The sequence below is a fragment of the Nilaparvata lugens genome, chromosome 9 (assembly GCF_014356525.2).
Source record: "Nilaparvata lugens isolate BPH chromosome 9, ASM1435652v1, whole genome shotgun sequence".
Classification (NCBI taxonomy): Eukaryota; Metazoa; Arthropoda; class Insecta; order Hemiptera; family Delphacidae; genus Nilaparvata; species Nilaparvata lugens.
The window spans coordinates 6,104,849-6,132,245 of NC_052512.1; the positions used below are offsets into that span (position 1 = coordinate 6,104,849).

The 27,397-nt window shown below is 34.4% G+C and overlaps 2 protein-coding genes and 1 long non-coding RNA gene across 3 annotated transcripts in view; 2 read left to right on the top strand and 1 right to left on the bottom strand.

Annotated features, from left to right (window-relative positions):
• Positions 1-4,143, top strand: part of LOC111054816 — a 198,198-nt gene extending 194,055 nt beyond the window's left edge. Inside the window, exon 27 of the mRNA XM_039435763.1 lies at positions 3,401-4,143. Within this exon, the coding sequence (XP_039291697.1) occupies positions 3,401-3,533 (133 nt within the window). The 3' untranslated portion in view covers positions 3,534-4,143. The remainder of the gene's footprint in view (positions 1-3,400) is intronic.
• Positions 4,144-22,102: 17,959 nt separating this feature from the next.
• Positions 22,103-26,099, bottom strand: LOC120353014. Its single transcript, XR_005572141.1, has 3 exons — positions 25,811-26,099; positions 24,426-24,565; positions 22,103-22,477 (listed from the first exon to the last, which is right to left on the bottom strand). It is a non-coding gene; the product is annotated as an uncharacterized LOC120353014 (long non-coding RNA).
• On the top strand, positions 24,559-26,813 carry LOC120353011. Its single transcript, XM_039435444.1, has 3 exons — positions 24,559-25,227; positions 25,980-26,360; positions 26,659-26,813. Exons 1-3 carry the CDS (start codon positions 24,868-24,870, stop codon positions 26,671-26,673), a joined length of 756 nt encoding a protein of 251 aa, XP_039291378.1. The 5' UTR covers positions 24,559-24,867; the 3' UTR covers positions 26,674-26,813.
• The last annotated feature ends 584 nt before the right edge of the window (positions 26,814-27,397 follow it).

Genomic DNA, 27,397 nt, shown 5'->3' on the forward strand with positions numbered 1-27,397 from the left:
TGCGTATCTAATAGAATCTATAAGGACGGAAAAATAAACATTTTGTTAATAACTTAGGTGTATATGCAGATTAAATCAATATTATTTTTACTTTTTTTGCCCTATTGCCATATGTAAGGAAAGTATTGCATAGCCTACCGAAAAAAATTAAGGTACCCCAATTTCAAAATTTCTATAGGTTTCAAGGTCCCCTGAGTCCAAAAAAGTGGTTTTTTGGGTATTGGTCTATATGTGTGTGTGTGTGTGTGTGTGTGTGTGTGTGTGTGTGTGTGGTGTGTGTGTGTGTGTGTGTGTGTGTGTGTGGTGTGGTGTGTGTGTGTGTGTGTGTGGTGTGTGTGTGTGTGTGTGGTGTGTGTGGTGTGTGTTGTGTGTGTGTGTGTGTGTGGTGTGTGTGTGGTGGTGTGTGTGTGTGTGGTGTGTGTGTGTGTGTGTGTGTGTGTGGTGTGTGTGTGTGTGGTGTGTGTGTGTGTGTGGTGTGTGTGTGTGTGTGTGTGTGTGTGTGTGTGTGTTGTGTGTGTGTGTGTGTGGTGTGTGTGTGTGTGTGGTGTGTGTGTGTGTGTGGTGTGTGTGTGTGTGTGTGTGTGTGTGTGTGTGTTGTGTGTGTGTGTGGTGTGTGTGTGTGTGTGTGGTGGTGTGTGTGTGTGTGTGTGTGGTGTGTGTGTGTGGTGTGTGTGTGTGTGGTGTGTGTTGTGTGTGTGTGTGGGTGTGTGTGTGTGTATGTGCAAATATTGAGAACAGGGTAAACAGCGATATGGAAATTCTATTAGCGCTACTATACAAAAATTATTTGTCAGCCCGGGAATTGAACCTCAATATTTCACCTTACATGTAAGGGTAAGCATTCCTGACCGGCAATGAGGAGGTACTGGGTTCGATTCCCGGGCTGACAAATAATTTTTGTTTAGTAGTGCTCATCCAATTTCCATCTAGCTGTTTACCCTGTTGTCAATATTTGCAGTAACAGAAGTCCTCGGGGTGATTTGCGCATTCAATTGGAATTTCGTTTAATAATAATTATTCATTAATATTAGCATTTGAACGAATGAAACTTCCAATTTATTTCCATGTGTTTCGTTTCTCTTATTCATCATTTACATCATAAGCAATTGTTGTTAGTCTCGCATCGCCTATTGTCATAGAATAGAACTATTTTGATACGAATAAGCGTCATTTATATGATCTATGATCCATCTAAAATCTTCCATGATTCCATGGCCTTCGAGATCCATATATACAGGGTGTTTACGAACCCTCAACCAATACTCTATGGCATTGTTCCTGGATAAAAAACATATCTAAATATCATATTTGAATTGTCTGGAAGTCTTCAGTTACTCACACAGCGGCCATTTTGCTTTTTTTCACTTATTTTTTTTCTAAATAATGGTTGAACATACGAAAAAGCGGCCATTTAAAATTTTGTTTCTCAAATAACACAAAAACTTTTGGTTTCACAAAAAAAAATAAAATAATATACTTTTCTAGTAAATTTAATTATTATCGATCAGTACCTAATTTTTCAAGATTGGACCAATATTAACTGAGATATGGCAGCTTAAGTGATAGGTGACCACTGGGTGTTGGTTGCAGTGTGCTAAGACATGCGGCTGTAGTCTGCGAAGCTTACAAATTACATGCTGAGCAGACGGAGACTGTTGCTTCGTTGTGGAAGAGTTTAGCCACATGCCTTGGCATGCACTGCAACTAACCCTCAGGGGTGTTCTATCACTAAAGCTGCCATATCTCAGTTAATATTGGTCCGATTTGAAAACACCAGGTACCAATCGATAGGCAATCAAATTTACTAAAAAGGTCATTCTTGTAATTTTTTGTTAAACCAACATTTTCTGAGTTATTTGAGAAACAAACTTTTAAATGGCCGCCATTTTGTTATATGAATTTGAAAATTATCATTACTTTTTTGTAGCTTTGTCTGGTTGTTATAAACGATTAAGCAAAGTTTCAATTTTCGTTTGTTCAACCAGTATTTAGAAAAACGTAAGTGAAAAAGCAAATTGGCCGCTGTGTAAGTAACTGAAGACTTTCGGACAATTCAAATATGATTTTTATAATATATATTTAGATAATATCAATCTATATATATATATATATATATATATAAGCGAGATGGCACTCACTCACTCACTCACTCGCAGAACTAAAAATCGACCGGACCAAAAACGTTCAAATTTGGTAGGTATGTTCAGTTGGCCCTTTAGAGGCGCACTAAGAACGGATTTGGAAAAATTTCCAATGATACGCCCAAAATCTGCATCTTTCCAGCGTTTTTAAGCGCTTTCTCAGCTTTATCGAGAAGAAATGAACAGAAAATGTTCAAATTTAGTACAGAAACTAAGCTAGGGCGTAATAATGTTGTGTTGGAAGGAATTTGCAATAACGTCAAAGATACGCCCAAAATTAGCGTTTTTCCAGCGTTTTTTTGCTTTTCCTCAGATTTATCGAGAACAAATGAACATAAAATATTCAAATTTAGTACAGAAGCTAAGCTTGGGTGTAATAATGTTGTGTTGGAATGAATTTGAAATAACGCCAAAGATACGCCCAAAATTAGCGGTTTTTCGCTTTTTCTCAGTTCTTTTATTGATGGACAGAGAAAGTTCAAATTTGGTACAAAGGTTTAGCTTGGGTCTAAAAATTTTGTGATGAGGTGACTTTAATATTTCATCAAAGATACGCCCAAGATCAGCGTTTTTCCAATGTTTTTCTCAGCTTTTCTGCGTTTTCTCACCTTTTTTAATAATTGATGGAAATATATTTCTAAAAAATCAGTACATAGGTTTAGCTGAGATGGAAGAATTTTGTTCGCCAAAGATACGCCGATATAGTAACAGGTGTTTTTACCAGCTCTTTTGGCGAGCGAAGCGAGCCCGCTGATCTCATTTTTGGATGATCCAGTCGAGGGTCCAGGGGGCGGAGCCCCCTTGCTAGACGGATATGGTGAGCAAAGCGAGCCTGACGGCTAGTATAATTCTATATCTAAATATGATTGTTACAGCCCGTCAGGAATAGCATGAGCTCTAAGTTCAAGATGCGCCGTAGCCCGAGAGAGAATTTTAGTGGTGGGGGAAGCATTTGACTCAGTCTCAACTTGACCTCCGTACGGTGCACATCGCTCCGGTTTGCATAGGCCTAATAGCATAAGCAGTAGGAAAGGCGACAGTGAGCTTTTCCGTCTCAACAACAAGCTCCAGCCACCTCCCCTCTCTTAGTTTCGAACGGCCTCCCCACTCTCACTCCATTATCACTCCTCTCGCGCATCTCACAGCTCATGCTATTCCTGCCTACTAGTACCCAGGAACAATGCCCAAAAGTAATTGGTGGGGAGTTTTTAAACACTACTCTGTAGAATGAGCTTTACTGTAGCATCAAACTTTTGCAGATTTCAAGTGGTTATATTCGAGCGAATGAAGAAGATCGGGGAGATGGCTAGTAACAGCTACTTTAAATTGTGGCAATTTGTAAGGGAGAATCTAGGAAGATTGAAGACAGCTGCTGCCACTACTGGAAATTAATAATCATTATCAGAAACTTAACTTAACTTATCAATATCCACTCAATATACATCGTGATTCAGAAAGAATACCTCAACTTTAAAAATTGATAACTCTGCAAAGAATAAACGGAGAGTGTAGCACTATCTGTCATCGATTTGAGGAACCTGTGAAGATTTTTTAGTTCCTTATTTAGTCCCATTGGCACGCATCTGTCTATGCCTATTTCAATGAAAACTATCCGAGGCAATGGATTGGCCGCCAAGCAACTCGAGACAGAGCACTTCATCACTGGCCTCCAAGAAGCCCTGAGCTCACCCCCTCCGATTTTTTTCTGTGGGGGTACGTTAAAGATAAAGTTCATCGACCTCCTCTATCAGCTAACATTGAGGAGCTCAAACAAGAAATAACAGCAGCTATACAAACTCTTACGCCCGATATGCTACTGACGGTGTGCAACGAGTTCGAGTATTGTATTGATATTAATCTAGTGTCTGGAGGGGGTCACATTGAACATTTTTGTGAACTTGTTTTCTAGTGGAGAAAAACTTATTTCAATATTCTTCATTTTGATTTGAACCCCAAGTTTCTATTATGTTTCCTTGATAAAATAAAGATTTTCAAAGTTTTAGTATTCTTTTTGAATCACGGTGTATTTGAGACTACTACAATCAATAAACAGCAGTGAGGTGCACGTTATAATGACAGTGTTTGATTAGCAATTGTATTGCTATCCTTGTCTATCACTCAACAAAGCGGATATCGCTATCTCTTTCTCGCTTTGCTCTGTTGCCAGATCGTTTTTTAACAATGTTAATTGACAAAATATTCAATCTTTATTATGAAAATGAATCAAAAAGTCATTGAAAAATATAAGTTATTGCTTGATAGAATATAATTGGTTATTTTAAACGAGAATGAACAGTTAATATCACATCAATTTTATAAAATAGCTTGATTAATTCAATATGAAGTGACAATTAACACTTAGTGTTCTATTGAAATATAGTTTGGTGTTTTAATTTCTATAATTTCGAAATGTTTAGCATGTATATATTTTTAGACAGAAATTGAACGTGAACGTTTCATCTTTGAAAGTATCTCATAAAACTCTAACTTGTTATCTTTTCATAAACAGTTTGTTTCCAGAACAATCACCTTGGCAACTGTGTTCACATCTTAAGTGTCCTTGTAGGGCTAGCCTACATCAATATGTTTTATCAGAACTAAATTTAACTATTGACGATGACAAAAATCGCACAAAAATCTATAGGGAAACCATCACTGACAGAAAGAGGATCTTATCCATGAAAACAATTAGGAGAAGGCAACAGGTTTGTTCAGATGAATTGAGAAAAGAAAGATCTGACAGAATGAAAAGGTACTGGGAAGGAAGGGAGAGAATTGAAGCGAATAAACAAAGAAAGAGAACTATCCACAGACTATAGTGATCCTATGTGGTCATAAAATAAAAAATAAAAAACATATGTTGAAGATGTTGGTAGTTGTATAGTAGTCTATAGTGATGTCCATGTTATAATGCCACTGGAAAACGATAGAACAACGTTGCCGATCCTCTATCTTGTCAATGCCTTCTATGGAGGGTAACTGATACCGGTTTATTGATATGATATTAACTGTTCATTCTCGTTTAAAATAACCAATTATATTCTATCAAGCAATAACTTATATTTTTCAATGACTTTTTGATTCATTTTTATAATAAAGATAGAATATTTTGTTAATTAACATTGTTAAAAAATGATCTGGCAACAGAGCAAAGCGAGAAAGAGATAGCGATATCCGCTTTTTTGAGTGATAGACAAGGATAGCAGTACAATTGCTAATCAAACACTGTCATAATAACGTGCACCTCACTGCTGTTTATTGATTGGAGTAGTCATAAATACACCGTGATTCAAAAAGAATACCAAAACTTTGAAAATCTTTGTTTAATCAAGGAAACATAATAGAAACTTGGGGTTTGAATCAAAATGGAGCGTATTAAAATAAGTTTTTCTCCACTAGAAAACAAGTTCACAAATGTTCAATGTGACCCCCTCCAGACACTCGATTAATATCAATACGATACTCGAACTCGTTGCACAACCTCAGTAGCATATCGGGCGTAACAGTTTGTATAGCTGCTGTTACTTCTTGTTTGAGCAAGAAGACACTCCAGACACTCCAGACACTCGATTAATATCAATACGATACTCGAACTCGTTGCACAACCTCAGTAGCATATCGGGCGTAACAGTTTGTATAGCTGCTGTTACTTCTTGTTTGAGCCCTTCAATGTAAGCTGGTAGAAGAGATCGATGAACTTCATCTTTAACAGAAAAAAATCGGAGGGGGTGAGCTCAGGGCTTCTTGAAGGCCAGTGATGAAGTGCTCTGTCTCGAGTTGCTTGGCGGCCAATCCATTGCCTCGGATAGTTTTCATTGAAATAGGCATAGACAGATGCGTGCCAATGGGACTAAATAAGGAACTAAAAAATCTTCAGAGGTTCCTCAAATCGATGAAAGATGGTGCTACACTCTCCGTTTATTCTTTGCAGAGTTATCAATTTTCAAAGTTGAGGTATTCTTTTTGAATCACGGTGTATATTGAGTGGAAATATAATTATTTTATTTAATTTTTTCCATTGATTCATTTCTTTCAAGGATCGTTATAGTTGTTTATTAATTTCTAGCAGTCAAAAAAAAAGTGGAAAAATGTTATTATTTTGTTGGGGTTTCTTCATGATTAATTTATATTGAGGTAGTGATAGTGATTTTTTGATTGCAGCGGTCAAAAATATATTGTGAGAAAATATAATATTCTATTTAATTTTCTGCATTGATTCATTTCTTTTAAGGATAGTTATAGTTGTTAATTGATTTCTAGCAGTCTAAAATATATTGAGAGAAAATATTATTTTGTTGAGTTTTCTTCACGATAAATTTGTTGAAGTAGTTATAGTTGTTCATTTTATTGTTTGAAGTAGTCATAAATATATTGAGTAAAAATATAATAACCGTGTTTTAATGCTTTTTCTTCATTGATTTATTTTTTGAAATTCCTAGATATAGGTGTTTAATGATTGTAGCAGTCTTAGAAATATTGAGTTAGAATATAATAATTTTGTTTGCATTATCTCCATTCATTCATTCTTTGAAGTACCTAGTTATCGTTGTTTATTGATTGTATCAGTCTCAAATATATTGAGTTGACATTATTATTATTCTGTTGTGTTTTCTCCATGATTTATTCATTGATTAAATATTCATTAATGATGAATGATGAATTTTATTGTTGCCACAAAAAACATAAATGAATTTGAAAATATTATTTCAGACAGTGACTACTAACATAGAGTGTAGACAGTAAGGAATTGAGTTTGTAATTTAATTAGACAAGAACATTGGAAACAGTAAAGTTATCACAAACTGATATTAAGCTGAGTGAGTTTACACCAAAGTTATAAAACATTTTCGAAAACCTAATCCTTTCCAAATGGTGACATCGCAGAGACTAGAATTGACTGGTGTGAGTGTCACAATTTGGAAACGCATACTCTCGACTAGAGTCGAGTCTCTTCTCGACCTGAGTCGCGTAAGTGTGAGTTCAGCCTAACGCGACTCAAGTCGAAAAGAGGCTGCGACTCTAATCTCTTCTCGACGCAGCATGTGTTTTCAAATGGTGACGCTCAGACCAGTCGACTCTAGTCTCCGCGACCTCACGACTGTGAGACTGAGTCAAGCGTTGACTTGACATGTTGGTCGAGCCTTGACTTGAGTTGCATAGTACCATGCAATTTCTAATGAGAGTGATGTTTTATAATTTTAGATAATACAGTAATACGAATCAGATAAGACTATATAGAATTGATAATAATTATCATGACATTTATTACATGTCAAGTAATGACGAAATAGATCGTATATTTTAAAAAAGTAAGGTTAGAACATGGAGGAGAATGGAACTGAAAAAGTGACAATGAGCAAAAAAGTCATAAGGTCAAGTGACTGGGGTATTATCGACTGGAGTCGTACGATTTGAGCCAAGGTAGTGTGAGTTGAGCCTCACAATTGAAAAAAGAAGAATCTATAGATGTGAGGTTCACGATTATAGAATAGATAGATAGTGAGGTTCACGTTTATAATGGCAGTGTTTGATTAGCAATGGTATTGCTATCCTTGTCTATTATTTAACAAATCGGATAGCGCTATCCCTCTCACGCTCGGCTCTGTTGCCAGATTGTTTCTCAATAATGTACAATTATTAATTAATTAACAAAATATTAAATCTCAATTATGAAAATTCATTATGAAATAATTGAAAAATATAATTCATTGTTTAATAAAATATTAATCATTTTAAACGAGAAAGATGTTCATTGTACGAGAATTTGTATCAGCTCCTGTCTATAGATGGCATTGAGAAGACTGAGGATAGGCTACGTTGTTCTCCTATCCTTCACTGCCATTATAACGTGGACCTCACTGTAGCAAAGAACGTCACACCCAAAGAACTAAATGAATGGAACGGGGAGAACCCTGCTACTTGCGTTTGCGCAGTATGGTGCTGTATGAGATAAAGAAAGGCTTATAGCCTCTCAATATTCTAGTTGCTAGCTCCTAGCTTCTTATAGGTTATATTATATTTATAGCGAAAAAGTGGAATAGTGAACAAGAGGATAATTATTATAATATAATACATTTATCTTCAATTAAACTGTGAATACTTGGGATTGACTTTGAAAACTATTTAATCAATTCACGATATGGAAACAATAAGGATCAGTTACAGAGCGTTTCAATCATCTGTTTCACAATATTGAGTTTGATAGCTCTGATAGATAAGTTGATGTTTTCCATGTGTTTCTTATTCTCAATACTTATACTAATAGCATGTAAGATATACCGTTCATAACAATCTTGGTATAGTTTTGAAAAATATTTTTGAACCTGCAATACCTGTAGAAATCATCTACACATAACTACAGAATACAACAGAAGGCCAGTGGAATAGGACTTTCTGTTCACACGTAATCGAGTAGTTCCTGTGCCAGATTGTAGATAGCGTGCAGAAACCTATTCCAGTCTCGCTCACTCCCCTTCCGCACTCCATCATCACAACAACTCTATCTCCCACTCCACTGACAGGTCCCTCACTCCTTCAACACTATCACACACGCACACACACACACACACACACACACACACGCGGATAGCGCTATCTCTTTCTCACTTTGCTCTGTTGCCAGATTAATTGATATTGATGATTAATCAATAAAACATTTCATCTTGATTGAGGCGGTATACGGTAGAAGGGCACATAGAGCAAAATTGTGTTTTGAGAAAATCACATTTAAGTTTTCAGTTTGGATAGATCAATGCATTTTATGATTGAATTAAACATCCTGTTAGTACCAAATCAGAACTCAATTTATATTGATCTCATGTTTATTAAGAATGATACATGATTGAATTTTTAATTTATTTGAATAAATATGTTTGAAGAATTGGTTGTATGTGATCTTCTCCCAAAGACAAATAATTATTTTATTCTGTACAAGTTTGATAAACTAGAAAACACATGTTAGTCAATACTAAATGCTATATTCCTCCTAAATCAGAAAGTTATATACATATGAAAAAGTTTTCGATCATTTTATTGAAATAAGAGTAGGGCATCAATTGTGGTTGAATGTTAGGAGCAGGACCATCCAAGAATTTTAAAGGTTTGAAATTCACAGTATTGAAGTTTTCAGAGTAGCAAAGAAGCATTTTGTTTCATCTTTATAATAAAATAGTTCATAATAGTGAACTTATTTGACTTTGATGAAGGTTTGGGCATAAACATAGGAAGAAATAGTCTCACTGACCACCAAATCCCTCCTTGACACAGCTGTTCATAAACAGTTGTATGCACATCAGTTTTCAAGATTTTTTTGAGATGTTCAGGTTATATGTAGATGAAGATGGCCGATCTAATAGAGTAATCTCCGGGAAAAGGGTATATAGATCTATGTGCCATTTTTCCGTATACCACCTCAATTATGAAAATTCATTATGAAATTATTGAAAAATATGATGTATTGCTTGATAAAATATGATCGCTTATTTCAAAGGGAATGATCAGTTGATAATACATCAACAAACCTGTATCAGCTACTGTCTATAGAAGGCATTGACAAGAAAGATGTTCGGTTACATTGTTCTGCTATCTTTCTCCACTGACATTCATAACGGTGCATTTTGGCACAAATAAAATCCATTTATTGAAATGGATTATTAGGTCTCATTCAAGGAAACAAGAAGCTTTTATCATCAGTTGTATTATCAGTCGACAATAAAGATAAGATAATAACGACTATAAAGGCTAAGATTATTCGCAACAATTCGAGATGGAAGTCATTTTTCAATTATTTAATAAAAATAATAATATTGTATTTGAGGTTGGATTCTTTGTAAATAGAGCTTGTTGGCAACATCAATAGTGGTCAAGCTGTACATCTGGAATTCAATCACTCAATCAATCAATAATGTTCTTTATTCCACAATACAGCAAGTACAAAAATGATAAATAATATGAAATATAAAATACAAATTATCAAGTACTTAGATTAGGGTTTCATATTATACATTATGGAATGAGCCTACATGGGCACTGTGGCCTGTGCGTAGACTCGAGTTGGTATTTTAAGTAGAGTGAATCTTATGAAGGGGAAGAAGAAGGAGAGCCTAAATGAATTTAATAGATGAGGGTAATTTCATTCAAATGATTGTCATAGTTTCGTATTGTAGAAAGTCATTCTATATTGTTATGTCCATCTGTAACGTATATAGCCAGTCTGTATGGTAAAGTCAGTCGGTATTGATATAGAGTCAGTAGAAGTCATGTTAATAGTCAGGTGAGTCTGCCGCCTGCCAAGACCAGAGCCACAGCCTCCTCATCACTTATTTCAAACAACCAATATTTCAATCTTTTTTTGAAAATTGCAAGACTTGCAGCTGAAAAAATGTTATTTTGTGGAAATAATCTCTTGAGATTACAATATATTACTTGGGATAAGAAGAAACAATTTGTTGTTGAGAAGGATCTCATTAGCTAGATAGTTCTGATCCCAACTGTGGCTGCATATCTCGTGTTATGAAAATGTAAAGATGGCAGGAAAATTGAATCAGAATGTTTATAAACATGAATGAGTGAATCATTTATGTATAATTTTTTCATAGTTAAAACTCTAATTTTCTGAAATAGTAAAGATGAGGGATATCTTTGACATCTACAAAAGCCAGCTTTGAGGATTGCTTTTTGAATAACTTCTATTCTTCTTAGGTGGGTGCGGTGGGCTGCTCCCCATGCTAAGATGCCATATGAGAGGCAAGACTGTACAAAGGCAAAATGAGCTACTTTAAGTTCGTTAGAATTGAGAATTTCTCCAAGCTGTCTGAATTTTAAATATATATTTACATAAGGTTTTCAATTGGAAGTCAATATGTTGTATCCACTTAAGTCTGGAATCAAAAATGACGCCCAGATACTTATATGAGAAAACTTGTTCAATACTTTGACATCTGCACGAATTATTTAAAAAGTCATTACAATTATGAATTTTAAGATCCTCTAGGTTGTAATCAGTTGTATGGGTTGATGCAATTGGCATGAACTTGGTTTTAGATATATTTAGTGATAATATATTTTGGTCAAGCCATTTTTTAACAATAAGTGGATCAGATGAAGCTCTGTTTTTGGTTTCAAGCCAAGTGCTTCCCTGAACAAGTATTTAAGTATCATCAGCGAAAAGGAAAATTTCGCCATTCAAAGTTAACCGAGAAATATTATTAATATAAATTGAAAAAAGTATTGGGCCAAGGGTACTTCCCTGAACAACCCCAAAATTGGTTGGTAACTTCTCTCCCTCTGCCCCACATATAGATACATATTGCTGTCTGTTTGTAAGGTAGCTGGAAAACCAGTCAATTGCCTTACCCACAATTCCCATTGCTCTCAATTTATCAGTCAACTTATCTCTGTCAACACTATTGAAGGCTTTTTTGAGATCGAGAAATATCATTGAAGCCTTCATATCACCTGACACAGCACTATGCAAAGCTTTGTTCAAATCAAACATCACATCAGAAACACATCTGTCACTCCTAAAGCCATATTGCCGGTCTGTCATAATGTTATTCAATGTTAAGTAAGCAACAAGTTACTCCTTGGCAATTTTTTCTAGAATTTTGGTGAAAAATATCAGTGGAGAAATCGGTCTGTAATTATCTTTATCTGAAAAACAGCCTGTTTTATAAAGTGGAAAAACTTTGGCAATCTTATAAATATCAGGAAAAACTCCGTTTGTCAAACTCAGATTTATTATATGAAGGAGAAGTTTAAGGATTATATGGATATTATCTTCAAGGAGGCAGGCCGAGATCCGGTCATAACCAGGCGCCAAACCACCTCTTAGTGCGGTCACACACCTTAACACGTCCCACTCAGAAACAGGATGAAACGAAAATTCTGTGTCTATAACATAGTCAGTATCATTCACTATCAGAGCACCACATGAATCGATCGAACGAGCTAGATTCTCTCCTACTGCAGCAAAAAAAATGTTGAAATCATTTGTTACATCTCTGCAGACAGTAATAGGTGTATGTGGTGAATTGGACAGAAATTTATTCAATGGAAAGCTATCCTTATCTCACATTTCTTCCTCCTAACTCGTTTATCAGCTTCCAAAACAATTTAGGATCATTTTGGCACTGGTTCAATTTATTATGATAGTACATCCGTTTTGAATTCTTGAGTTTATTTGTAACTGGTTGTCTGAAGATACAAAAACTTCGTTTCAGCTCTGAGTTAAATGGTTGGTTTTTTACTTTTTTGCTCATCTTGTCTCTTTCACGAATCAACACAATTAGATCTCAAGTGATTCAAGGTTTGAGCTTCTTATATCTAGTAGAAATATTCTTAATGATTTTTCAGAACTGGAGATTGCCTCAGAAAATAAATTGGAAAAATCAGCGGAACATTGGTTGACGTCTTGTGCTTGTGTGATGCTATTGTAGTTGATTCGACTCAGGTTGGCGGCTAAGAGAGCACGATCAATGTAGTGGTGTGTGATAGTGTCAGTCATGTCAGTCTGTGTGAAATTGTCAAAATCAATAGTGAGTCCTATGCTGTAGTGATCTGTCAAGTGCGATTGCAAAACAGCTGATCGCACATTTACCATATCATTATACTGTATAAAAAAAATGATCTATACAAGATTTTGTGCTATCAGTTACTCTTGTTGGTTTGTCGATGCACTGAAAAAGTCCTGCTCCTATCAATGGGTTTAAGTAAGTGTCAGTGTTCAAAGTATTTCCTAATAAGTCAAATATGAAGTCACCACTTCAAATAATTGTCGTGGCTCTATTGAATTGGTTAATATAGTCGTCTATTGAGTCTAAAAATAATTGAATATCGCAGTCAAAAGTCCAGTAGAAAGCCAAAAGACAATAATTTTGATTTTTGAAAGAAAATTCCAATTTTAAGGCATACACATCAGCAATAGAAGTTTCTACAGCACTCACTGATAATCTTTTATTGTAGTAAACTATAACACCGTCGGCTCTGTTTCATCGTCTGTCAGTAATTACATAGTCAAATCCCTCTAAAGGTATTCCCTCCTCACCTTCTCGCAACCAGCATTCTGTTAGTATTATGTTGATTCAAGCTCTAAACATATGTGGTTAAAACATGATAAATGATCGTCATCAATCATCCTACTGAACCTCCGTCGACTGCGCACAGGCCACCCACCCAACTGGTCAAGAAAGAAATGTTTACGCCAGAGCCATAGGCGAGGGCGGAATGACTTCTTGAGTGCAGCAGAGGAACTTTGCGTACGTATTTCACATTAAATTTTTCCTACAGTTACCAATGAATATGAAAAGTGGATAATTATGGATAAAATGATGGCTGAAATCCATCAAATGTTTGTGTGTGTGATGCTGTTATCAATGACAACCTTAATTCATTTAAAAATTAATAATCCAATTGAAGTTGAAAATTCTCAGCCAAAGTTCTCATTTTTATTCATTCAAGAATCTGAAAAAATACAGATAAAACAAAAAATTCCCATTTAAAATTCACACCAACAGCTGGTTGTGATGACTGCAAAATGGCTGAACTGACAAGTGTGCGACCTAGCAGGAAGAATCGTACCTAACTTCATTTCATCCAGCTAAAAACAGTATTCAGATATTTAGAATATTATGATTAACAAGAATTACCGAAGAATACTATAAGTAAACTAAAAAATATTTATAAAATAACATAGACAACAGAAAATATTTTATTGTAGTATATTTTAATGTTATTTTATTAATTTTATTGACATGGATTTCGAATGGTAATTATTTAACCTGAAAATTCGAATTTCAAAATGTGTGTTTGCTACATTTCTCATTGCTTGGAGTTGAAATAATTATTACTGTCAATAGAAAATAAACATGATTTATTATCAAATGATGAGAAGTTATTATTTAATTATGATTTAGATAAACATTATTATTGTTTTGGATTTCTAGATTGGGATTTTATCATAAATGTAGGGTAGCCATTGAAATGATTCTTATCTAAATCTAACCACAGTCATTGTTACCAAATTAATTTTTGTTTTCGTGCACCAATCCTCCATATAACCCAACAACTATTTTTTGTTGCCATGTTGCAAATCTGGAGTGTGGAAAAAATTTTTCCCGCACTAGAGCGGAAAAGTGATTCTTTGGGTTCTGTAATCAGTGCAGGAATTGTCACTTTTCAAGGTAACTGTAGGAAAAAAAATAATTGAAGAGTAAGATATATCAAATAGAATTGAATTTATGACGTTTCATCTTTAAAAGTTTTAAACTTTTTTCGTGAAAAACAACTCAGAAACATATACTTGAATCTATGCTTTTTTAAGAGTAACAAGCTAAAACAGTTTCCTAAAATTGAACAGTCAAACATACGAACGAGGAGCATAGAACTTTTGTAAAGTAGTGACAGTTCTGAATAAAAAATAAATAATAAAAAGTAAAATATATTCTGTTCACAAATTGCAAATTTTACAATGCCTCAATTGTATCTAATTCGATTAATAATAAAGTTATCTTTATTCTAAGTTAGGTAGAATTTTGAAATGAGAAATTATACGCTTAAATAATTAAAAATGCCGATGGACTCTTTATCTAGAGATAAGAGGCAACACAACGGATCAAGGAAAAGCATTCAGATAGTCGCCTCTTGATGAACTATCGCCCCTGTCTTAGAAATGGACTCGATAAGATAAGCAAGTTGAACCACCTCAATTGAAAATGAAAACCAGGAATTCTATTTCTGTATAAATCCTATTTCTGTATATTGCTTTATCTACTACCGAATATTTCACTAGGCGAAAGGAAAAACACTGTTGGGAATATTCCCAATTTCATATTGACATAGTTCAAAAATAAGCTTATACTGTCACCATATAATTATGATAGGTTGTAAGAATTCGGTGAATAATCAATCAAGATTATGATTATTATATTCATTATACGTAGCCTACTGAAAAGTCATAATTTCTCTCAAGTTCTAAAAATAATTATAATATAAAATTAGTTACAAAAATCAGTAAAAAAAAAAATAATCTTCTTGATGTTTGAAATAAAATACAATAATATAGTTTTATAAAACCAAAAAAAAAAAATATATATACTATCTCCATCTAGGAATAGGTAATCCATAAGTTAACTATTTAACTTCTTCACAGTGATTTGTTTCTCTTGTCACTTCACTGATAATTCAATTGGGACTTATTCTAGTAGCCTAATATAGATACTTCAGATGGGTTTTTTGCACAATCCCCGAGAAATAAGGAAAAATTTTTGCGCAAATCCCCCTCCCCCTCCCCCTCCCCCTCTGCGCCCCCTCTCCTCCCCCTCTCACTCTCCCTCTCCCTCTCCCTCTCCTTCTCCCTCTCCCTCTCCCTCTCCTTCTCCCTCTCCCTCTCCCTCTCCTTCTCCCTCTCCCTCTCCTTCGCCCTCTCCCTCTCACAGTGAGGACAAGGGGGAGGGAAAAAAAAATTTCCCTTTTTGGAGGAAAAATTCCCTACTGTCAAATTAAAGTGAATCCATCTTTCTACTGTCAAATTAAAGTGAATCCATATTTATACTGTCAAATTAAAGTGACTCCATCTAATGCTATACTGACAGTGAGAGTCAACCTTGGAAGATATGCTCAAATTATTCTCTCAGTCAGATCTTACTTCAGCATCATGAAGCTCTAAGAACCCAATTCAACTTATACTGACAGATTAAAGTGAATCAATCCCAGTCTAGTATAGATAAGAAACTCTTTTGTAGATGTGCTAAATACTGACAGTGAGAGTCAACCTTGGAAGATATGCTCAAATTATTCTCTCAGTCAGATCTTACTTCAGCATCATGAATCTCTAAGAACCCAATTCAACTTATACTGACAGATTAAAGTGAATCAATCCCAGTCTAGTATAGATAAGAAACTCTTTTGTAGATGTGCTAAAACCCTATTACTCTTTAAGTTTCTCGTTCTAGAGTTAGTTGCAAGGATCTTTAAATGCAAGGATATTACTTTAAATGCAACCCTAAAATCTTTAAATGCAAAGTGAATCCATATTTCTACTGACAGATTAAAGTGAATCCATCATATGCAAGTGTAGTGAGAGTCAACCTTGGAAGATATGCTCAAATTATTCTCTCAGTCAGATCTTACTTCAGCATCATGAATCTCTAAGAATCCAATTCAACTTATACTGACAGATTAAAGTGAATCAATCCCAGTCTAGTATAGATAAGAAACTCTTTTGTAGATGTGCTAAAACCCTATTACTCTTTAAGTTTCTCGTTCTAGAGTTAGTTGCAAGGATCTTTTCAAATATTCTTTCCAAATTCATGTTAATGCATAACAATATTAGCTACAACTATTGACAACTGCTTTTTTCATATCATATGCACTTCAAAAAATATTTTCTCAGTCTATATTATGTAAATTCATTTATAATTGTATATAAGTGTAAAAAACCAGTATATATTGTAATCTACACGAATAAAGCATTCTCTCATTAGCTTTATTTATTTATTAGATAGAGCGAACAATACAATAGTTGGAAAAGAAAAAACAGGCTATTGGCCAAAACTTCTTCAATTTCCTGATTTTGACACAAATCGTTCAAATATTATGTTCACTTCAATTTCAACATCAAATCTATCATATTTCGCAATCGAAATAAGCACTCATTTTATCAGTTCGAACGTTTCAAAGCAAATGACACCTTCTGTTGCTGCAATTTGATGCGTGATATACTTTCCTTATCTAATGTGATGTTACGTAGTGAAATCCATCGCTCGTGCCAAGGTTATAGAGAGAGAGAAATGGTAATGCGCTCCTATGTGTTTTAGACAAGTAGCAGACTGGTATGCACCCAATTCGAGCCTCCTCACGCGTTGCTGCAAAAGCCATGTGTGTTGAGTTTGCTTTCCTTTACTTCGTCATCCGTAAAATGGCTCTTTCCGCGTAGCGGAGCACAGCATTTTACGAATGAGGAGTAAAGAGAGAATAGAGAATTGTTCTCCACTATGATCGACCGTTCGCTACTACTAGCAGTCAAAAAAAAAACAGATGGCCCCATGCGTTATCTTCTATTCTCGCTACTGCTTTTTCCTCTATTACGAAAGAGAAATCCAAAGTTCCTTTTTAATCCGTCATTCGTATACGAGCATATGCTTCTCTCCACGCAGCGATCTCTACATTACGAATGCCGAGTAAAGGATCATGTCGGTCTCTCCTTTGATCGGTCATACGCTACTGCCAGTTTAAGTGAATCCACCTCAGCAGCTATGCCTTAGTACATCGCTTCTCACAAGTAGCAGTTTGAGATTGCCAAATAGCCCCATGCGTTATCTCCTATTCTCAAATCACCATATTTCTAAATTCCTTTTTTGCTATTATCAACAACGAAATAAGCTATTTTGAACCATCTCTTATCACTGAAAATCCAATGTTGCCGGTTCACACACCTAGCAATGAGATTTCGCTACAACTCTTCACATTCCTGCAATATCAATTATAATTATTCCACTGTCACCAATCTTTAATACTGCTGGCTTTTCTATGATTGAGATAACTACGATAATAAATACAATTGCTGTAGATTGAAGATTCCTACAGCATTCCCTGTTATGACATGTTCTGTATTTTATTTTACTGAGTAGGCTCAATCCAGAAATTACTTGAACAGAAATAAACGAGTTACGATTTTACTTCTCAACAACCATTAATGATAATGTAGATGACAAGATTTTTTAACAACAGAGTTTTAGCTGGTTCTATCTAGTTTTCAAACCCTGTGTCAACGCTACATAAATTCGTTCAAGAAAATATTTATCGTAACTACATTAATGCATCAAACTCTCAAGAGACCGATGCATTTTTTCAACATCGAGTTCAATGCATTACTTTCAAGTATAAATAAAAGTGCCTATAGGCTCCTGACAAGAGACAACTATTATTTGATAAATTAATATCATTGATGTCACCAAAATTGTGCATCAGAGTTGAAGCAAAATTAGATGAAGTTGCACTGATGTAAAGATGTAGAAAGTACTTGAAGGTGATTGTTAAAAATGAAAGCTATTGATTATAGTTATATTTGAGTAATTATGCAAGTAGGTATTTAGATAAGTGTAAGACACCCTTGATGTATCCCTTCCAAGTCAAATGAACGTCGTGATTCAGATTAAGTTGGTGAAAGCACAAGTGGCTATTGTTGAGAGAAGCAAAGCGATTATTTGATTTCAGGTGATATGCATATTTTTTTTTTTTTTTTGAAAACCACAGAGATATTCGGGGAACAGCAACTAGCAGAATTTTAAAATACAAATTTGAGAGAGAGAAACTCTCTTCGATCATAGTGACTTGTGATCACAATCCCTTACACTTGGGAGATTTGTCTATCAAGAGGAATATATATATAATATAGTGATATCAGAGTATGGAGGAACTGCTTTCCTTTTCATATTATCCTTGAAATGCAAAATTTCAAAAAACCTTTTGTGTACATCGACGCACAGTTGAAAAAGAAATATTCCTGCCAAATATCATGGAATTCTATCAACGCGTTTGACTGTAATCGCGTTACATACGGACAGACAAAAGAAAATCCTAGTTAAAAAATAGACCTCACTACGTTCGGTCAATTAATTAACAAAATATTTCATCTTAATTATGAAATAATTGAAAAATATAATTTCTTTCTTAATAAAATATTATTGATTATTTTAAACGAGAATAAACAGTTGCTATTACATCAATAAACCTGTATCAGCTACTGTCTTTAGAAGGCATTGACAAGACAGAGAGGTTCGGTAACGTTTTTCTCCTATCTCTCTCCACTGCCATTATAACGTGGACCTCACTATAGAAGCAAGAATCATTCAAAGCTATTTTTATGGATGAAATTAGTCATGGAGACTCAACTTTCCAGTTCACCCCTAAGTTTGAGAACTAATACGCGAAGGTATTAATTTAACTTTGGCTCCTCATTGATGATTTTAATTAGTTCGGACAAAATCCATTTTCAACTACTTCAAATAGCTCTCTCAAAGGTTGAAGCGCAAGTTGAATCTGAATGCATTAAGAGTTTTTAATGTAATAAAGAAATTTTAATGTAGAAGTAGAAAGTCTGTTCGTGCTCTATCAAAAACGAAGTTAATAAAACAAAATGAATTAGTTCGAAACTCAATAAAACTGAAACTTCTGATATAGAGACGCGTGGCTTTGTAATACAAGATATCCACCAATAGTCTATTTTAGTGAAATTTAAAAATATTCTAGGCTATGAGGAATGAATGCACGTGGTATTTTAGAGCGTAATATATAAGTAGGTAGTAATTAGTGAATTTCCACGAGCTTGCTAAGCTCGTGCATGCTAATCTTCGTACCAAAGTTTGATTGAAGCTCACCTATTATGATGGAATCTAGACCACAGCTACGCAGAATGTGCGGTCTATTCGAAGTTATTGAAGTGACAAAATCACTTTACCTCGCCCACTCGCTGAAAAGGCCAACTCTGATTGTCAACCAACTATTATAGCAAGATGTAGTGTGGATATAGTGTCTATATAGTAAGTATCGCAACTGTGCTGCCTGTGCCATTCTCAAAGCTCTGTAGTTTCGGAGGCATTTCAAATTTCAATTGATAATTAGGTTCTCTTTGTTATTGAATTGAACTATTTCAATTAACCTTGATCATTAACTGATTATAAGCTTATAACTCTACATAATCTTGGTGACTGGAAACAATTAAACAGTTGAAACTTGATCAAAGTTGAATTCAAGAATATAAAATCTAAGAGGAGTTAGTCACCGACTAGAAGAATTTTTTCATTCTCCTAAAACAATTGAATCTGTGTTCATTTGAATGTTGAGAAAAAAACGTGCTTCTATTCATAGTGTTTTTCGAGATAGTATAAAATTTATATCACTCTCAAGCAGACGCAGACAAGCTTAATATCTTGTTCTTAGCATCATATCCTTCAATTGTGAGCTATTCTATTTGAGATTTTCTCGTCAGAGAAAACTCCCCTCATTTCTGGGAATCTTGAATTATCATGCATTCCTATTATCCTGATACTGCACAATTTCATTCTCCAAGAAATCATTATTATATTATTTTTCTATTGTTTCCCTCTTCTGCAGACACTGTAGAGTCCATAAGAAGGTTTTGCTCAGTGATTCTATTCTCAGACAGCCAGTTCATAACTTTCTACTTACGCAGTATTCTACTGAGCGCAACCCTTTCAGATCCTCTTATTGTTTTATTGTCTGCTTTCTTTTGTTGTCTCACAATTTTTCATCAACACTCGACATTCATTTTATGTTTTCCTCGTATACGTAAGTGCTTTTAGGGAACTTATTAGTAGTAAGCATATTGTCATCTTATGATATACAAGCCAGCAGGCTCGCGTCACTCGCCTTATCCTCTTTTTACCCTGGACACCCGGCTAGATCATCCATAAACTAAGATCTAGAGAAAGATAAATTATTATCTAAAAATAAATATCAGATAAGCAAAGATGAATTTTTCACTTGAACTTGCTTTCTTCCTTCTAAAAGAAACTGAAAATCTCAGGCTTGATTCAATCTCGATTGATTTCAACTATGTAGCGCAAAAGTCTCTATTTTTATAAAAAATTCAGTTATTTTCCAGATAGAGACTTGGATTGTTCCATTTCAGTCCAGTTTTTCATCATGTCAAAGTCCATATAGGTAAATAAGTAAATGTGCTTAAATTTTAAACCATTTTCAGCAAATACTAAATTAAATAAGAGATTTGTTTTTCCCCCAGCACTAGGAGATATAATTAACATTCGTGCATTGTGAGGTAGTAGATCTCCATTTTTACAAAATGCAGGCTTTTCTTTATTTGTAATCATGAGTTAACAATTGGTAATTGGCTCAAACGTACAGAACATGATCTGATAAGCCACTGAATAGTTAGAACAATGACCGAGGTCATGATGATGTATAGAGAGGCGTTTCCCAGAGATTGGAATGCAGAGCAACACTCTCCACATCATCAGACAGATGTTCAAAAGAAGAACGAAATGAGAACCAATGTCAAATAATACTTCTAATATATTTTCAACAAATGTACATCATGATATTTACAATAGATTATTTACAATTGATTACAAAACTATTTTTCATCTAATATAGCTAGGTGTTGAAAACCCAATCCATTTCACTAACAGTCCTTTTTTATCACGTTTTAATATTTTTTCAATCAAATACACTTGTCTCTCCGTTTCGTTTAATTGCGTTTTTTTAATTTCTTCTGCATAAAACCGCCCACTAATTACTTCTCCGTTTAGATCTTGCAAGCTATACGTTACAGGTTGAGAAGGAAATATAGAGTGTAATCAGACTAAACCGCCTTCATATATTATTCTAACTTACAACTAATACATTTATTCCTTAAACCTCTACAAGTATTACAATTAATTTTCACATTCAAAGCTTTTAGTATTTAATAGTTTTATTCTCTCCTCAATTAACGAGTTCATCATAATCTCTGTAAAAAAGTTAAAGTTTGTACAACATCGCTGATTCGCCACACATTTTCATAATTTCAAATGTAAATCTTACACTATCAATGTTTTTATCTGTTAACCTATCATCAATGAAATAATACATTCGAATATTCAACCAACCTAATGAATTACAATAGCAAAATTCAGGAATTTCCTTTAATTCGCATCTTCGATGTCTATCAACTATATTCTTATTTATAATATAACATACGCTTATATGTTCTGACTTCTGTTCTTCACTTTTACCAGGTTTTATAAATGTTAAATATTCCTCAAACGTTAGTCCTTCTTTTCCGAAATTATTCAATTCTAATATTGTTTTGTCAATAAGTTCGAAATAACAACATCTATATTTTTTATCGATTTTATTCGAAAAATAGTTCTTATCAAATGAAATTGAATCCATCTCCAATCTGAAATTAAACAGAATATGCTATCAATCTTGTTCTAAGCCTGTCTCATCTGAAGAATCTCGTAAAAAATTCCAGATAAGTTTATTTAATTGTTCTTTTGTTAAATGTTTATTTTTTTCTGTTATAACCTTCTTAATTTTATCGATAGACTCTTTAAGATGTGCACAATCACATCTGTATGAGCCTGGGATATTGCCATTCTCCCAGAATTTATCATATGATGTACCGTATAATTCACAAACTGAAATATGATTATAGTTATCACTATGCCAAACTCCTAATTTTTCATAATCTCTCACAAATGTTAAATATTGTAGATTTGTCCATCCTTTTTCTGCTAACTGGTCCAATAATTGGTGATGCGTCTCCAATAGTTCAGTTAGTTCACAACGATAACTTTGTATTCTCGCCATTTTTTCTAAAGAAACAGAATCATATTTACGTAATTCATTAAAATGCCTATTTATAATATACTGAGCTTATATATTCATCAAATGATTTCCGTTCGAGAGCACATATCTGAAAACATATTAAACTATAAGTTGGAATGATCAGCGTATATAATCAATTGTAAAATATTTACTTAGTTAGTAATTGACTCTTATCTATCCAAGACGGTTCACTAAAGTGTGATTTTCTAACTACAAATCATCATTTTTGTTTCCAAGGAGAATATAAAGAAGACTATAATGTGATAGCAGATAACAATAAAACTGTTGGGATTGATTGTTTGAGTTGGGCCAATAGCAAAACCTTTGAGCCTATTCAAGATAGCTTGTCACTCTTGAATGATAGTAGAAATTATTTCCAAAATGCTCCAATTTATTCTGTGTCCTTGGCTAAAATGTGGAGAAAACTGACAGATAATTTGAAAAATAGTTGTTGTTTGATCTATAATGATCTTCTACAGTATGTTTACTGGGGGTAATAGCAATACCAGCAAATTGAGTGGAGTACAAGTAAAGCTTCCCACTGACCCACAACATAGAAATAAAATAATATCCTATGTAATCTCTGCATTTAGCTTTAATCTACTACCTATTAATTATGTGGAAATTTTCGAGGATCCATCAAACAAAAATAATATCAGTTTCTCACAAAAGTGTGGAGAGTGGAGAGACTTTTTTCTCCAAGTCAACCACAGTTTTCTCTACCATATCCAAAGTTGTTGACCTAGATGAGTTGGGTCTTGTAGCAACAGGTAACTTAATACCACAAGTCTTAAGAAAACGGGCAAACATAACTTGTGAGCTTCCTCCATACCCTTGTCTCCTATCTCAGTGCTATCAGCCAAGAAGCGTAAGCTAGAACTGGATGAAATTGATCTAAAACGGAGGAAAATTGAGTTTTTTGAAGCCACACAGTCATTTAGGGAACGGCATAAGCAGCTAGAAGAATTTTAAAATAGAAAATTTGAGAGGAACTTGGACCATTCACATTGGCGAAATTTTGAGCCTAGTGGAGTTTATAATGTGACTGCATTTACTGTGAATAATACTGGGAAATTCCCATATGTAGGTGTACTAGGGGAGAAAGATGGTTTGAAAAACGTTTACTTTGTAAAGGGCTGTCATAAAAATGTTTTCATTAATGCATACAAAGCTATCGAAACTCTCAAGAAAGAGGGTTATTTTGTAATCCCTTACACTGACAAAAAAGAAATTATTTGTCTACCAAGGGAAGAGAAAATTTGTGTAATTACAGTCAATGGTATGTCAAGCTATAATGGGCATACATTTCCTAGAATAGAATCAGTTAAGTTTCTCCCAGATGTTTGGAAAAACTTGGAAGACACTCCCTTCACACAAAAAGAAGTGGAGCAGTATAATAACATCACAGTGCTGGAAATTAAAGGGAAAGTAAAAGTAGGAGAGTGTAAAAGATTGGAAGAGTTACCACAAGGTATAGAGTTAGTCATTATTGCAATAAAAGAAGTGTACAATAGAAACAATACTCGGTATATCCTACAGTTTGAAAATGTGGAAGCATTTTCAAACTATTGGTTAGAGGAAGAATTTGAAAAGCCGAACATAGATTTGAATTATAAAATTAGAATCAAGCTAGATGTTTTATTCCAGTAGGAATAAGGAAAGAGTTACTTTCTGTATTTGATTTGGGCATAGATATGCTTTGATGTATGTATAATAATTTAAAATAAAGAAAATTATTGTGACAATCCTCATGACATTGAGCTCTCACCCCTTCTCCTGATTCCTCTCTCATTTTTTCTTTCCTGCTAAACGAGTGGAGGAGGAGGAGGAGGAGGACAAAGGACAATTTTTGTCCTCGGAGGGGAGGAGGAGGAGGAGAACAATTGTCCTCCGAGGAGAGGAGGAGGAGAAAAATTTAAGTAAAAATGAACTTACATGTGTTGATTTGACGAAATGAAATAATCGGATATGCTCCTCGACTCGGTTCAGGTAGGTCCTCGGCTATGATTTTCTAGATGCAGGTAAGGTTCCTTCACGAGAGCACAATTGCTTATGAGTAGTGAGGTGAGAAAATGCTGTGGAAAAACAATGTAACCAAACTGTAACACTAAATATATATTATAAATCAATTTAGTGTTATTTCACAAAAATATGAGAATATAACAAAAATTTTCACTTACAATCAATAATGACCTCGAGCTAAAGCTCTGGGGAGTATCGGCAGTGTTCGCCAATTGTGATACACGCCTCCTTTGTGTTTCTATCTCACTCGTACAAGCATGCAACAGACAGAGAAACGACTTGCTATATAATCGCTTTTCTCAGTGGAAAATCATCATTCACGTTAGAGAGCTATTAGTACGCGCTTCTCGACACCATGGACAAGTCACACCGTGCATCCTCATCCTCATTCTTATTGCCAGACAGCCCGCCTCCGGAGAGGGAACTCAACTTCTGGGAGCAGCAGAAGCGCCGCAGCACGGCTACAACATCAGCTGTCGCCTCCACCTCTGGCGCCCCCTCCTCCTCAGCCTCAACCTCAGATCCCTTGAAGAAACAAGGGATCTTCGTCCAAGATGAGGATTCCAGCATCATCGTGGGAGACAGCAGCCCTCCCCCGCAAGCTACTTGGGCACCACGCCGAGCAGCCCTCACATCGGTACCCGCCCCCAAGCAGTCTGTCAAGAGGAGGCTGTTTGTCGACGATGAGGAGCCTGGCGTCCTCACTCAATCAAAGGTTAGCATACAAAAAATTATTATTGTAATGTACACAAAATCTTTATAAAATGTGAATTTATAAATCTTTTGTGTGCATTTACTGATTCTTATAGTGTGAGCGAAGACTGAGCTATCAAATTGTGCTATCAAAACAATCCGAACACAGATAAATTCTCACGATGGTTGTATTGTTTACTAAATATGACGCATGAAACAATTCAATTATCTACCAATTTGAATTGAGTTCAAGTAATCGGAGAATTTCCGAGTTATTACTTATATATATTACTTACTATATCAAATTACTGATTCGAATAATGCATAAACTGTTTGTGTGAAACAAAAATTTGCATGAGTAATGAAACGTGAAATTCGAATAATATTGTTATTATAAATCCAATCATATTATTCTGCAATAACTTTGATGACAAATTACTTATTACTTATATGAAAAATAGTTGTTGTTTGAGTGTGAAACAAAAATTTGCATGATTAATGATTAATTTATGTTTTCTGCAATCATTTATGTTGATTGTAATGAAGTGAAAAATTTTTTCCGATAATTGAGAGTTATGTCAGAGAATTTCCAAGTTATTACTCACATTTTTTGAGTAGTGAATCTGTTGAGCGCAAGATCACTCTCTCATGTCAGAGAATTTGCGAGTTATTAGTCACAGTTTTGAGTAGTGAATCTGTTGAGCGCAAGATCTCTCTCTTGTATGATTTTATAACCTGAAACAAATAAGAGTCTAATGAAATATTTTTCAACAGAAACGTGCGGTGGAAGAGGATGAGGAGGACAGCTCCATAATGACGTTGTTACAGCAGGAGGAGGATGAAATTCTCCCCGAGGAGCACTTCCTCACCGTCATCAATAGGTACGCCCCGAAACCCTGGACTCCTCTAAGAGAGTTGATGGAGGGTACACCTTACCCTATTGAGGACGTGAGGGAGGTCTGCAATCAACATGGACGTCGCGTGGTGCTCAAGATCCGGCTGTCAGGTCAGAGAACAACAGATGTTTACATACCTGAACGTTTCACGCAGATCTTGACCTCCAAAGACATCCAAAATTTTAAAAGTAAATGCAAATCATTGTTACTGTTTGTGAAACATATTAATCAGTACATGACTGACATAAACATTGTTAAAATGCATAAAATTAAATCATGATAATATATTACTTATTACTTATTTTGTTAATAATCTTGTAACAAATTTTCAGATTTACTTTTAGGGTTTCAGTTAACATTTTATGAATTTTATTATTACTTATAAGTTATTTTGTTATCCGGCTGTCAGGTCAGAGAACAACAGATGTTTACATACCTGAACGTTTCACGCAGATCTTGACCTCCAAAGACATCCAAAATTTTAAAAGTAATGTAAATCATTGTTACTGTTTGTCAAACATATTAATCAGTACATGACTGACATAAACATTGTTAAAATGCATAAAATTTAAATCATGATAATTATATTACCAGTTAACATTTTATGAATTTTATTATTACTTATTTTGTTAATAATCTTGTAACAAATTTTCGGATTTACTTTTAGGGTTTCAGTTAACATTTTATGAATTTACGATATTATTACTTTTAAAATGAAAATCATTTATTAATGCAAATAATGCAATTGATAATGCAAATCATTGTTACTGTTGTGAAACATATTAATCAGTGCATGACTGACATAAACATTGTTAAAATGCATAAAATTTAAATCATGATATTATATTACTTATAAGTTATTTTGTTAATAATCTTGTAACAAATTTTCGGACTTGACATTACATCGTCTTTCGGCAATATAACCTATATCTTGTAAATCACAATTTTCAAGTATTTAGTTTTGGCACAAGCCATTACATATATTTTCATTATAATCTATAATTTTCAAGTATTGTGTTTCCTCCACTTCACTCAGCTGAGGTTGTATGAATCTATAATTTACAAGTTTTGTGTTAAGGTGACAATTGCATCGCCTATCAGCATATACATAACCTACTTTGTTAACCGCATAATTTACTTGTTATATATCAATAAAAAATAGTTTGTTATTCTATAAAAAGTTTTCACTCACCTATCACACTAGTATACGTGTAGAGAACTCTCCACACTCTCCAAGTTGCATTGAGTGATAAGAAAAATTAAAATGTGTTTTATAGAATGAAGTGTGTACGCACG